This window comes from Crotalus tigris, unplaced genomic scaffold, assembly GCF_016545835.1.
Source record: "Crotalus tigris isolate CLP2741 ecotype Arizona unplaced genomic scaffold, ASM1654583v1 scf7180000023639.2272817, whole genome shotgun sequence".
Lineage (NCBI taxonomy): Eukaryota > Metazoa > Chordata > Lepidosauria > Squamata > Viperidae > Crotalus > Crotalus tigris.
This window is the reverse complement of record NW_024100096.1, coordinates 1333040-1347255: the sequence shown is the minus strand read 5'-3', so window position 1 is coordinate 1347255 and position 14216 is coordinate 1333040. Positions and strand designations below refer to the sequence as shown.

The window sequence follows — 14216 nt, the reverse complement described above, 5'->3', positions numbered from 1 at the left end:
TCCTCTCTCTTTCTCTTCTCTCTCTTCTCTTTTTCTTCTATGCCTCTCCTTCTGGAGAGAAAAAAACTTTATCCAGATCTCATTTAGACGTAAATCTCTCATAAACATAGTGTGAGACACACACACACACAGAGAGAGAGAGAGAGAGAGAGGGGGGGGGGGTTGGGTCTCCAAGAGGGGGGTCTGCTTTATCTCAGGACTGGCGGATGGGAAAAGGTGGGCTTTGGGCTCCTGCCAAGGCCAAACATGAGCCCCCCCACCCCACCCCAGAGGCTGACAATGTCAGTTTTGTCTACCGGAGAAAATAGCTCTTGACAAGATCAGTTTTCAGCCATTTGTGGGAGCTTCTTCCATTCTGCAGGCCCAGCCAAGCAAGTGGCTCTTTGGCAGATAATCCACCTGCGACCAGCAGCCTGGAAATAGGATGGGGGTCTCTCTGTCTCCCCCCCCCCACTCCCCAATTAGCATTCCTGCTGCTTAACCAGAAATGGACACAGGCAGTATTGTCACGGCCCAGGAAGAGATGCCCCTGCCCCCTGGCCTGGAGAGATGCGTGGCCGGCTCAGCAGCCCAGGGATGGCCCAGGAAGCGATGCTGCCACTCTGCCGGGACTGCCACCCAGCCCAGGGAGATGCGTGGCCAGCTCAGCGGCCCGGAGACAGCCCAGGAAGCGATGCCCCCACTGCCACCAGCTCAGGCAGGACTGCTACCCAGCCCGGGGAGACATGTGGCTGGCTCAGCTGCCCAGGGAGCAGCCCGGGGATGGCCCAGGAAGCGATGCTGCCACCCCAGCCGGGACTGCCACCCGGCCCGGAGAGATGCGTGGCTGACTCAGCTGCCCCTCTGCCTGGTACAGGTAAGATGGGGGGTACAACCTGCCCTGCAGTTGCTTTGCAGCAGTGCTCCGCAGACTCAAAGCCCCCTCCTCCCACCACTCACCCTCCATCTCCGGCTCTGCTGCTGCTTGGCCAACCAGGACCACGGCTTGTGGGAGGGCTGGTCCACTCAGCGGAGGCTTCGGCAGGCTGCTCCCAGCAGGGATCCCAGGGCTTCCCTGCATGGCTCCCTGGCCATGTGCACCTTGGACGGGGCCAGCCCAGGAAAGAGACTTCCTGGCCACCCTTCTCCCAGGGGATGGGGCACCGGGGTGCAGGGTCAATCAGCTCTGCAAGGGGGCAAGTCTGCATGAGAGAGAGAGAGAGAGAGAGAGAGAGAGAGAGAGAAGGGAAGCGTTTTGTTCTAGAGATGAGTGTCTTGGCTACGGAGTTGATCTGTGCTGGGTGGTGGTGTGAGAGAGCATGCAGATAGCGGTTTGTGTGTGTTTTCTTCTAGTAGATGGTGTGTCCTAGGGAGCCATTGGATTTCTTGTAGACTAAGACATCCAGGAAGGGAAGTTGGTTATTAGCTTCTGTTTCCAGAACTATCGCCAAAACTGAACATTTTAATAACAGAATAATCAGAGAAGCCATCAAGATAGAAAAATGCCCACACAGCATGAACAAATGAGATGATACGTCCTGCCTAGCAGCCATTTGGAAACCCGCCCTTATTGACAAATGACTGCCTAACACAAAAAATGACACCAGACCCACACTTACAAAAACCACACAGGATGTCACCATCACACATCCATGCAAAAAGCAAACCCAAAGCCACACTGATGATGAGGCATGACCACAAACCAGAAGCCAGACCATAGCTGCATCATTAGCCGCTTTAAACCTCTCCAATCCATACATGAAGCAAACTGACACCCTCCATGAAGATGAGGCACGACCACGAACACGAAGCCAAAAATAGCAAGGCAGCCCACCATCTTAAATCCCCCTGCAACTCAGACTAACCTGAGCACAACAAAGCCCCCACCCAAACAGAATACTCCCCCAGCCAATCAGAGCACAGCCAACCCCCCAGCCAATCAGAGCACAGCCAAGCCTCCAGCCAATCAGAGCACAGCCAAGCCCCTAACCAATCAGAACATACCTCCACCCAATCAGAACACAGCCAAGCTCCCACCCAATCAGTTCATACCCCCACTGGCAGATAAAAGGAAGAAACAGCTAAGACCACACATTGTTCCTTGAAGCACGAAGCTGAAAACACCAGCCAGAAGATGACGAATGGGACTTCGTCGAAACGTCGCCAAGACACTTCCAATTTTACGCGGGAGAAAACCCGAACAACCAAAGACCTACATACAAATACCCGCGAAAACCTCAGAATATATATATATATATATATATATATATATATATATATATATATAGATATATATATATATATAGGTCTTTGGTTGTTCGGGTTTTCTCCCGCGTAAAATTGGAAGTGTCTTGGCGACGTTTCGACGAAGTCCCATTCGTCATCTTCGGGCTGGTGTTTTCAGCTTCGTGCTTTGAGCAGCAATGTGTGGTCTTATATATATATATTGAAAACTATTTCCAAGGAGGAGAAAGGATCTACTGGGAAAATGAAATTAGTGTATTAAAGGAAATATAGTTAGATCACTAACTCTTGCAAATAACAGCCATTTATTTATTATTACTGATGTTTTCAAGCTGATAGTCAATCCATGTAGAAGGAACTACTTTATTTGTCTAAAACTTTTGAGAATATCAGTTTTAATGATAATGATAAATTAGTAAATTTGTTTCATGGTGATTCCATGGATACAACCATATAAGGATGTTTGGGGGAGGTTTGGGATTTTAGTTTTTTTGTTTTTGCAATTTTTGCCAAGGTAGTTTGCCATTGCCTTCTTCTGAGATGCTTTTGACTTCCTAGTCCAAGATCTTGAATTCTCTGGTGCTGACCCAACTCAATATTAATTATAGTACTGTAGTTATGACTCTGTTTAACCTCTGAGCCTAGAAAACAATGGCCTGCAGCTGCCACCTGGTGTTTCAAGTGAACCCAGTAATAATTATTTATGCAAAAGGATTGCAGAACTTACTCAGCTCAATTGTTTAAACAATTGTTTTATTCATTGATTACAGCAGGGGTCTGCAACCTTGACAACTTTAAAACTTGTGGACTTCAGCTCCCAGAATTCTGGGAGCTGAAGTCCACAAGTCTTAAAGTTGTTAAGGTTGCAGACTTCTGGATTACAGTATCATTTTTCATTAAGTGTGGCTTTGCTGTCTATGGTAAAGTTGGTTTTACTTTTTCCCAGCCTAAATGACAGATGATGCATCTAATGAATTGCGATTTATATATATATATTCTGGTACATTGTTTCTAGGGAAAAAAGAATCTGCTGCAAAGTGAGTCATTTCATTCAAAGAAGAATCTAAATTGGGGATAAAACATGCTTATATGTGTTATTCGTTACTTAAATCAAATGACAGAAATATACTCTTTTTGTGTAATTGTGCAACGCTATTTTTAGAGGCAAAAATGAAGTAAAGCCCTAAAAAGTTTTTATTTTCTGAAAAACAAAAGGAAAACCGTCTTGGCAAACATGGTTTACAGAAATAGCTAACACAACATGTTTTGCAAAGATGTAAGCAGTATGTGATAGGTCAGGCCACTCAAATCCTATTTAGTCATTTGTGTAGAAAGCTTAGTACTGCAACAACTACTTAAAAATCAGTTGGAATTATTGGGGTCTTTTTCTTTTACTTGTCATTGATAATGTAACACTCATTATAGTATGCATTTCAGTGCCAATATTCAGTGAACTTGAATATTGCCATACACATTAGTTTAGCAGACTAATCCTGTACAATGTTCTTTTAAAAGCAAATCAGTTTGTATGCCATTAATGTAGCACCCCACAGTCACATTGTATAAACTGTATGTAGAAAACAAAAATAACACAAGCAGTTACCATCATGTAAATAACGTGTTTCCCCCAAAATAAGACCAGGTCTTATATTAATTATTGCTCCAAAAGAAGCATTAGGGCTTATTTTGTGGTTAGGGCTTATATTCAGGGAAATACAGTACTAAATGCATCTGTCTGGCTGATGATCTTAACTGGGGATTATTTTTGGAGTGGGGCTTGTATTACGAGCATCCTGAAAAATCATGCTGGGGCTTATTTTCCAGTTAGGTCTTATTTTCAGGGAAACATAATATGTGCCATGAAACAGTTTCTATGTCAATTTCTTTCAGTATTGAAAAACAACTTAAGTATAAACTATTTTACAGGAGATCCTGAACATAATCCAAAGAGCAGCAATGCAAGTTTCTTTTCCAACCCAAGGTAATAATTTCACTTCAAGGTTGGTGGCCTCTAATCTACACTTTTACGATACAGCAAGCAGACCTTAGTTTAGTGGAGTTTGGATGCAACAGAGAAAATCTGTTCTTATACTCCATGATAGTGATGGCGAACCTTTTAGAGACCGAATGCCCAAACTGCAACCCAAAACCCACTTATGTATCGTCGGGTGCCAAGTGGGAGTGGCCAATTGGGTGGGCGTGGCTGCTGTGGTAACGACAGACTGGGTGGGACTAAAAAGTTCAATCAATTCCAACTTTGCGAGAACTTTTTTTTTCCCGCAAGAGGTTGAAATTGACTGATTGATTGAACCTTTTTTTTTTTTTGCACACAGCAGCGGAGGCCTAAAGTGAAAAAGTTTTATAAAACCCAGCTGAAGGCTTAGGACTGGGGCGATGGCACGTGTGCCCACAGAGAGGGCTCTGTGTGCCACTTGTGACACGCGTGCCATAGGTTCACCACTCTCTCTATGGTTATGCCCATGCATAAACTGTATAAACTACATAACATATCATACATAAATTCCCACTCCCATTTTCCCTGTCAAAAACTGTGTTAAAATGCATGGGTAGAATCCCATTTGGATTTAACAAAATTCTACTTTATTTCACTATTAGTCTGTAAATCAAAAAAATTACTTTATTATTAATGTGTTAAATGCTCAAAGCCATGATAAGGGGTAGAAGCCTATATCTAAGAGTCCATCTGGTGATGGAGATGGCATTTGAACAAAATATAAGAGGAATACATAGTAAAGAGCATGAATTAACAAGTAAAATGAAAGAAATAGGTAAGTCATATCTCTAAAATTTAACAAATGGGTAGGACGGAATAGGTCTGAATGATGGTGATCTGTTCTTATAGAACGGAGTTGATGAATACATGCAGTTATTCATATGGTTGATAGTTGAGTGCTATAGTGCCTGGCAGGTTTCCTTCTGTATCTTCTAATGCATGTAGTTAGATTGGGGTGGGGAGGGGAGGGTTTGAGAGTGAGAGGGGAAGGTAAGAATGCAAGATGGAGAGACTAGTGGGGTGAATAAGGTGGGTCATAGTATCTCAGTGTTGTCAGGTATGGGAAGATATAATTGTGGGAGATGGGGCCGTCTGCTTGTTGGGAACACAAGTCTAATGCTTTGTACTGAGTTCTCATTCCAGCCCCTTTGGGCTCAACTCATTTGTCAGCAGACTAACAGTTGCCCAGGTTTAAACTGGTGCTTTTAAATGCCAGTCTGTAATGTGGCTTCTCTTATTGCCAGAGGAAGGGATCCCTCTCTCAGAAATTTTCCCAGCTGTGTATTGGGTGCTGTATCAACCTAGACTGCACAAAAGGGGGAGGTGTATTGTTATTGTCATTAGAAAATCTCTGGTTGCTATCAGGGGCATTGCTCCACAGTTCGCAGCTGTAAAACCCTTTTCCTAGGGATGGGGTGGGGGTGGGGTGGATTGTTGCTATTGTACCAGCCTCCCTGCTGCACAACTGCCTGTCTGCAAGATCTCTTAGGTCATACTGCAGAGTCAGCAATGGATTCCCCAGGCTTATAATTCTGGAGGGGTTCAATTTGCCTTCCCTGGAAGTGGGGTCAGACGTAGCTCTGGAGTTAATGGAAACCATAACTTTCAAGAGCCTGTCCAATTCATCCAGGGGTTTTACTAGGAATAGGGATATTTAACTGTGGATTTTTAATATTGTACACCACCTGTAATCACTATGTATGAGTTGAGAGGCTGTATAATGAATAAGTTTAATTATGAATGAAACACCTAAAAGGCATATCACAAATATGAATGGTATGATTTAGGTTGTTATAAGTATGTATAAGATTTCCCATCTTGGGCTCACCTCTAGGAAAGCTGTTGAGACTTGGATTTTTCTCCAGGCATTTGGGGCCATTTGGGTGGATTTCCTTCTGGTTCTTTTTATATTAATGCTGGGTTGCTTATATTCTGTATTTCATGTTTATAATTTATACATGTTATGTTTTAACATTACATGGCTCTTTTTGGTTTATTATTTGGTGTTTTTTTTAAGTTTTATTAATTTTTAAAGGGTAGAATGGGGTCAGGGTTAGGATTGGGGTTTAGGTTAGGGTTGGGATCAGGGTTGGGGTTGGGGCTGGGGTTTCCCCAAGTAACATTTTCGATGTTTAGCAAACAGCATATTGTCTGGGTACATATATTTAAACAACAATAGTAGATATAGTAATAGGTGATAATAATAAATATGATTAACTATCTTAGGCAATATTAACTAATCACTCCATAGTGTCCTTCTTGCTAGTATGTATTCAAAATTACATATTACATTCCTTTCTCTCTGAGTTATTTTTCTAGCCATTGATAAAAATTATCCCATGTTTTAAAGTAAACTGAATTTTCTTTCTCTTTAATCTCTAAAGTCAATCAATCCATTTCTGCGCACTCTAGAATTTTTTTAATTAATACTTCTTCAGTTGGCATGTTTTCATTTTTCCAATATTGGGCAAATACAATTCTTGCTTCTGTTAATACATGTAATATTAGATATCTGCTCTCCTTCTCGTAATTGGCTCCTGTTATTCCTAGCAGAAACAATTCTGGTTTAAAGTCTATTTGTTTTTTTAGTCATCTTCTTGAACCATGAATGTATTTTAACCCAAACCTTTTTGCTTTAAGGCATGTCCACCAGATATGGTAATATGTACCTGGCCTTTGTTTACATTTCCAATAATTATTTGGGGTATTTTTAAACATTTTCGCTAGTCTCACTGGTGTCATATGTCATATGTAAAACATTTTGTACAAGTTTTCTTTATATGGCACAGCTTTAGTTAGTTTAATATTTCTATCCCATAATTTTTGCCACTCTTCTAACTCTGTAGAAGTTAGAAGAGTTAGTTTATTATTTGTTTTTTATTGTACGCCTCCCAGGGTCATATTGTTTGAGTTGGGTGGCCTTATAGATCCAATAAAGAAATAAAGAAAATATAAGTGTGTATAAAAATAAGAATCCATTGGCATGTAGCTCTCCAATGAATTGTAAACCAGATGAATTCTGGGAAAAACTGCAGCCTTCCAGATGAATATGATTAAATGGTTCTGTCAGTTGACATGAATAGGACTAAGGGAATGAGATGAGAGATGAGAGGGCCATTTTCAATAATGAACGGGGGAGACAAAATATAAGTCTATTCACACATATAATAGACATTGCATATACATCTAAAAGCTTGACTGATTTTAAGTATTTCTGATAAGATATTGGCAAAAAAAAGAGTGAAGGATAAAAGGATGGGAAGAGTATTGAATAGGTAACAGACCATTACATTGTGGCCATTGTGAGTGATTGGGAGAGAAAGACTGGGAAAATAAGAGGAACAATATTAGATGCAAAGCACCAATAGGTGGGAGAAAAATTAATTAATAATGTATCTCACGTGGAAGCTCAGTTTAGGCTGCAAAAAGCCCAGGAAGAAATTAAAAATATTCAAAGAGATTCTGTCTTAACGAACTCACTAAAACGAAGGCTGGAAGTTCCTAATATAATATCCAAGATTCTGTACATTACTCCTAATCTCCATATTAAAACTTCTTATTGGAATCTGTATACAATTGCATTGCAGTGAGTGGTGTCAAAAGTCAATCTTGAAAGAAATGGGCATGATAATAAAATAATTGCAAGAAGAGAAAATATCATCCACATATGAAGGAGTAATAGAAAAAGGAAAGGAAGAAAGAAAGACATGGAAGGAGAAAATGCAGAACAATTCTAATGGAAATTAAAACATAATTCTTAAAAATATAAAAGAGGGCTAAACAAGGAAATGAATGGAAGAACAAATGGAATTGAAAAAAACAAAGTGATGAAATGATTTGGGATGAAATTGAATATAGAAGAATTCTAGAGACTTACATGGAAATAATAGTAACATGTAAAAAGTAAAATTGAAACTAATGCTATAAATATTAGTTTCTCAAAAAAATAGCCGAAGAGGAAATCAGAAATGCTAGGGACAAGTTGAATCATTAAGACTGCAAATATAACTGGATGGTTTAAATGCAGACATGATAAAATATAAATTTGCTTAGGAACGGCAATGACATTTCTTTATTGTGTATGATGACTGTGCCTGAACATTGGAAGAAATGCAGTTATTGTTTTGTGTATAGTAAATGAAAGCAAAAATAACAGAGATTAGCTGTTATCTATACCCAGAAAGATGTTAGGCATTTTTTTTGTCTGAAAAAATGTAAGGAAAGAATGAACAAGCAGACCAGATTCTTACTACAGGAGGTGACTGAGAAATGTATGAAAAGTATGAAAATGTATTATGTTTGTTTATTTAGAGCAAATATATAATAAAACAAATAGACTTGAATAATAAGATATCTTGAATGAATATGGAGATTAAGATTGCTTGCTGAAAGTGATTAGTGTAAGATGATTATAAAGCATTGTTGTTGTTAATTGCGAAGTCGTGTCCGACCCATCGCGACCCCATGGACAACATTCCTCCAGGTCTTCCTGTCCTCTACCATCTTCTGGAGTCCATTTAAATTCACACCTACTGCTTCAGTGACTCCATCCAGCCATCTCATTCTCTGTCGTCCCCTTCTTCTATTGCCCTCAATCTTTCCCAGCATTAGGCCCTTCTCCAGTGAGTCCTTCCTTCTCATTAGTGGCCAAAGTATTTGAGTTTCAACTTCAGGATCTGGCCTTCTAAAGAGCAGTCGGGGTTGATCTCTTCTAGGACTGACCGGTTTGAACGCCTTGCAATCCAAGGGACTCGCAGGAGTCTTCTCCAGCACCATAGTTCAAAGGCCTCAATTCTTTTGCGCTCAGCCTTTCTTATGGTCCAACTTTCACAGCCATACATTGCAACTGGGAAAATCATGGCCTGGACTATACGCACTTTTGTTGGCAGGGCGATGTCTCTGCTTTTTAGAATGCTGTTTAGATTTGCCATAGCTTTCCTTCCCAGGAGCAAGCGTCTTTTAATTTCTTGGCCGCAGTCCCCATCTGAGGTGATCTTCGAGCCCAGAAAAATAAAATCTGTCACTACCTCCATTTCTTCCCCATCTATTTGCCAGGAATTGAGAGGGCCGGATGCCATGATTTTGGTTTTCTTAATGTTGAGTTTCAAGCCAACTTTTGCACTCTCCTTCTTCACCCGCATCAAGAGGCTCTTTAGTTCCTCTTCACTTTCTGCCATTAGAGTGGTATCATCTGCATATCTTAGATTGTTGATATTTCTCCCGGCAATCTTAATTCCAACTTTTGATTCATCTAGCCCTGCCTTTCTCATGATGTGCTCTGCATATAAGTTAAATAGGCAGGGCGACAGTATATAGCCTTGCCGGACTCCTTTTCCAATTTTGAACCAATCAGTGGTTCCATGTTCGGTTCTCACTGTTGCTTCTTGACCCGCATATAGGTTTCTCAAGAGACAAATGAGATGGCCTGGTACTCCCATCTCTTTAAGAACTTGCCACAATTTGTTGTGATCCACACAATCAACGCCTTTTGCATAGTCAATGAAACAGAAGTAGATGTTTTTCTGGAATTCCCTAGTTTTCTCCATGATCCAGCGTATGTTGGCAATTTGATCTCTAGTTCCTCTGCCTCTTCGAAATCCTGCCTGTACTTCTGGTAGTTCTCGATCCACATACTGCTGGAGTCTAGCTTGTAGGATTTTAAGCATAACTTTACTAGCATGTGAAATGAGTGCAATGGTGCGATAGTTTGAACATTCTTTGGCATTGCCTTTCTTTGGAATTGGAATGTAAACTGACCTTTTCCAATCCTGTGGCCACTGTTGAGTTTTCCAAATTTGCTGGCAAATTGAGTGTAGCACTTTTACTGCATCGTCTTTTAAGATTTTGAATAGCTCAGCTGGAATACTGTCACCTCCATTAGCTTTGTTGTTGCTCAGATTTTCTAAGGCCCATTTCACTTCACATTCTAGGATGTCTGGTTCGAGGTCAGTGACCATCTCATTGTGGTTATCTGGGATGTTAAGCTCATTCTTGTATAGTTCTTCTGTGTAGTTTTGCCATCTCTTCTTAATCTCTTCTGCCTCTGTTAGGTCTCTGCCATTTTGGTCCTTTATCATGCCCATCTTTGCATGAAATGTTCCCTTCATATCTCCAATTTTCTTGAAGAGATCTCTGGTCCTCCCTATTCTGTTGTTTTCTTCTATTTCTTTGCACTGTTCATTTAAGAAGGCATTCTTATCTCTTCTAGCTTCTCTCTGGAATTCTGCATTCAACTGGGTGTATCTTTCTCTTTCTCCTTTGCCTTTCGCTTCCCTTCTTTCCTCAGGTATTTGCAAAGCTTCCTCAGGCAGCCATTTCGCTTTCTTGCATTTCTTTTTCTTTGGGATGGTTTTAGTTGCTACCTCTTGTACAATGTTGCGAACTTCCATCCATAGTTCTTCAGGCACTCTATCTATCAGATCCAGTTCCTTAAATCTATTTGTCACCTCTACTGTATATTCATCAGGAATATGATTTAGTTCATACCTGAGTGGCCTAGTGCTTTTCCCTACTTTTTTCAATTTAAGCCTAAATTTTGCAACGAGAAGCTCATGATCTGAGCCACAGTCAGCTCCTGGTCTTGTTTTTACTGACTGTATAGAGCTTCTCCATCTTTGGCTGCAGAGCACATAGTCAATCTGATTTCTATGTTGACCGTCTGATGATGTAACAATAAAAAAGAATACTTATCAAAGTGTTCAGCTTTAAGCAATGAATAAGAATAGAATGAGTAATGTCTGCATATTTAATATATTTATGGGTAAATGTGTAAAAAATGCTTGTAGTGATGTTAAAGGTGTTTGATGGATGAAAATCCATGTGCTTTTGCATGTAGACAATGCCATAGTGTTGGCTGACAACAAAATGACTTGTGAAAACAGTGTAGAATGTAATGAGGAGTATGGATTTGAAAATAAATATATCAAAGATCAACACAGTTGTTTTTCACAGGGAAGATGGAATGATAGGTTATTTATAAATAATGAATGATTAGAATGAGTAGATGCATGTGTGTACCTTGACAAAATGTTTATAAATAGAGAAAAGTCGATGGACAGATTATAAGACATGCAAATGGTTAACAATAGAAATTAGGACCAGAATTTGTGTCACTAAGCGATCAGGTTCTAAAACAAAATATCATATGACCTCGTCGCTTAGCAACCACAATCCCAACAGTCCTGATTGCTGCTGTTTAGTGAATCCCAGCAATCCTTAGATTAGGACCCATCCTGATCCAAGCCATTCCCAGATTGATTCCTCTCAGCTTCCAGCCTCAGGAAGGTAAGGTAAGGTAAAGTAAGGGACTGCCTTCTCTTAAAATCCCCCCAAATGCCTATCTCCCCCACATCTCTGCCCTTTTGGCTTCCTACCTGCTATTACCATTTGCTTTCATTGCCCAGCCTGGCACCCGGCCACGCCCACTTCACCAAGCACTAATACACTACCTTTCATTACAGTGCAGCTGAGGCTTCTGTTGTGTGCTGGCCATGGTCATTCACACGCTAACTAGAGCTTCCATTCCCCTCCTCCCCTTGTGTGCCAGCCAGGTCCTCACTCATGTTCTTCCCAGGGCCACCGTGGACTGTCTTACAGCCTTCTAGCCTGACATTTTTTTTTTCACACTGATGTAACTGAAGCCTTGTTTAGTATACTGGGCTTCTTTCTTTCAGGAGCAGCTGGCAGCAGCAATTAAATAGACACCCACAATTTGGGTGGCCCGGGTGGGCCTGAATTTTGTTCAAATCACCTTGGGGCCACTGTGTCTTGTCCCATTCCACACGTGTGTGCGCACACAGAATTTAGCATGTTTATTCCACACCAGCAAGCCCCTTTGTCATTCTCCAGGTTCCGCCTGGAAGTGCAGATTGCCCGGAAGCTGCTCTCAACAAAGTTTGTTGTTAGTCAAAGTCTAACAATGACAAGAAGTAGTCCCAAGCATGAGGAAACCAGCAAGGAGTCACAGAGTCAAGGCACAGAGAAATCAGTGAAAGTCCAAGCATAAGAAAGACAACGTCCAAGAGTCAAGGTCCAAAGACATCAATGAATTCAAGGAAGTCCAGAGCACATGAATGATGGAATTTTGAACAGTTGTCTCCAACAACTGTCAGGCCCCAAATGCCAAGCTAAATAGGCACCGATGGGTGTGCCTCATTAGGAGGGGCAAGGCTGCCTCCTCATGAGTAGCCTCACTGACCTCCATTGCACTTCTCTCTGCTTGGCTCGGTATGCCATAGGCCTAGGATCTAACTCCTCCTCTCTGATCTCCCCAGATCTGGCTCTTTCTCATCTCCCAAGCTGACATCCAGGGGAACTATTACACATTGCAACAGATAGCACTTCGAGGATCAGTCACAAATCCCTTTGTTCATCATCATCATAACTCTGAATGGTCATTAAATGAATGGATGTTGAGATGTTGATTGGACACAGGCTGAGCTAGTTGCTTTAGATCACACAATCTGAAAACTTAGAAAAACGTATCTTCTATTTCACCTTCAAAAGGACATAGATTTTTGTATTTATCCCCCCCCAAAATATTGGTTGTTGTGGTTTTTTGTAAGAAAAGCAGACAGCGGAGACTTAAATGACTACATAAAAGCTAGCAAAATGCTAATAAATGTCTGCAGGGGGAAAAAGTTTTGAATGTGATAGAATGAAAGGCAACATCCAAAACTGAATAATTAGAATAATGAATAAAAAACTGGAAAAATCAAACTTCTGCATAGTCAAAACCTGAAAGAAATTGAAGGCAGTGTGAATAGTAGCAAAATATGGCAAGGCTTGTGATTGATCCATTAGGAAAGAGAAGGAAAGATTGCTATTTGCAGCCCCAGGATATAAGCACTGGCAATCAATGCCATTAAAAAAAAAACCATGAAAACAGCAATATGGATTATGCAAAAAGAAAGAAAAGACTAATCACCTAATAAGTAGCGGTAGCAAGACTGCTCCGATTGTGGCAAGAATTGTGCATTGGAATGTGTATAATCAGTATGAATTTGATGCATAGGTAGGACCATAACATTGAAAGTGTGTTCCAGAATGAACATATAAAACTGTTGAGGAACTTCTGAATTCAGACAAACTAACATCTGGAATACGACATGCCAGACATCACAATAACTGAAGAAAATCACATATTATTTATAGATGTGGCAATACCGAATATCAGTAAAATAGCTCAGAAGGAACTGGAAAGATTATAACATATTAGGATTTACAACTGAAATGCAGAGATTGTGGAATTAACCAGCGAAATGGTAGAATTGTTAGAATAGTTGAAAACAATAGAATTATTCAACCTCACAACTTTCAACTTACAAAACAACAACTCTGCACATGTATATAGTCTTGCAACAATAGCAGGACAATCCTTATGGTTTTAAATAAAGTTTGAATGGATCCTAAACCATCACTGATTCAGTATTTTCAGACGAAAGAAGTTTCAGAAGTTTTTTACTTGGCCTTAGTTACATGTGATCATTGCTTACAAAATGGTTTTGTGTGGTTCTAGTCTCCTTTCTAGCTGCTATTGGGTGTTTGTGTCCCCTTGAATCAGTATAGACTCCAGGCAACTTCCTGGAGAAGCTTATGCTCTTATCATCTCAAGAATTTTCTAAAGTGGTTTGTCATTGTCTTCTTCTTCCTAAGAATGAGGAAAACTGGTTACCAAGGTTACCCAGGTGGCTGAGAAGAAATAGATCAATGTTTCAGTGTTATTTGGTAAAAGAAGCATTAGCCTTTCAGTTAAACCAGTGGCCCCCAACCTTTTGGGCACCAGGGACCGGTTCCTTGGAGAGAGATTTTTCCATGGACCAGAAGAGGTTGTGGTTTCATGTGCTGCCTGCATCCCGCAGATGGGGCTTCACTTGTTTGCATGGCCCAGTTTCTGACATGCTGTGGCCCAGTGCTGGTCCATGGACCAAGGGTTAGAGACAATCTAACAAATAAGTTCAAACAATTTACAGAGAACCCC

The 14216-nt window shown here is 40.7% G+C and overlaps 1 protein-coding gene across 1 annotated transcript in view; it reads left to right on the top strand.

Annotated features, from left to right (window-relative positions):
• SEL1L2 (SEL1L2 adaptor subunit of ERAD E3 ligase) overlaps positions 1–14216 on the top strand; it is a 58378-nt gene that overhangs the window by 14263 nt on the left and 29899 nt on the right. Inside the window, exon 3 of the mRNA XM_039320464.1 lies at positions 4150–4204. Coding sequence (XP_039176398.1) covers positions 4150–4204 — 55 coding nt within the window. The remainder of the gene's footprint in view (positions 1–4149; positions 4205–14216) is intronic.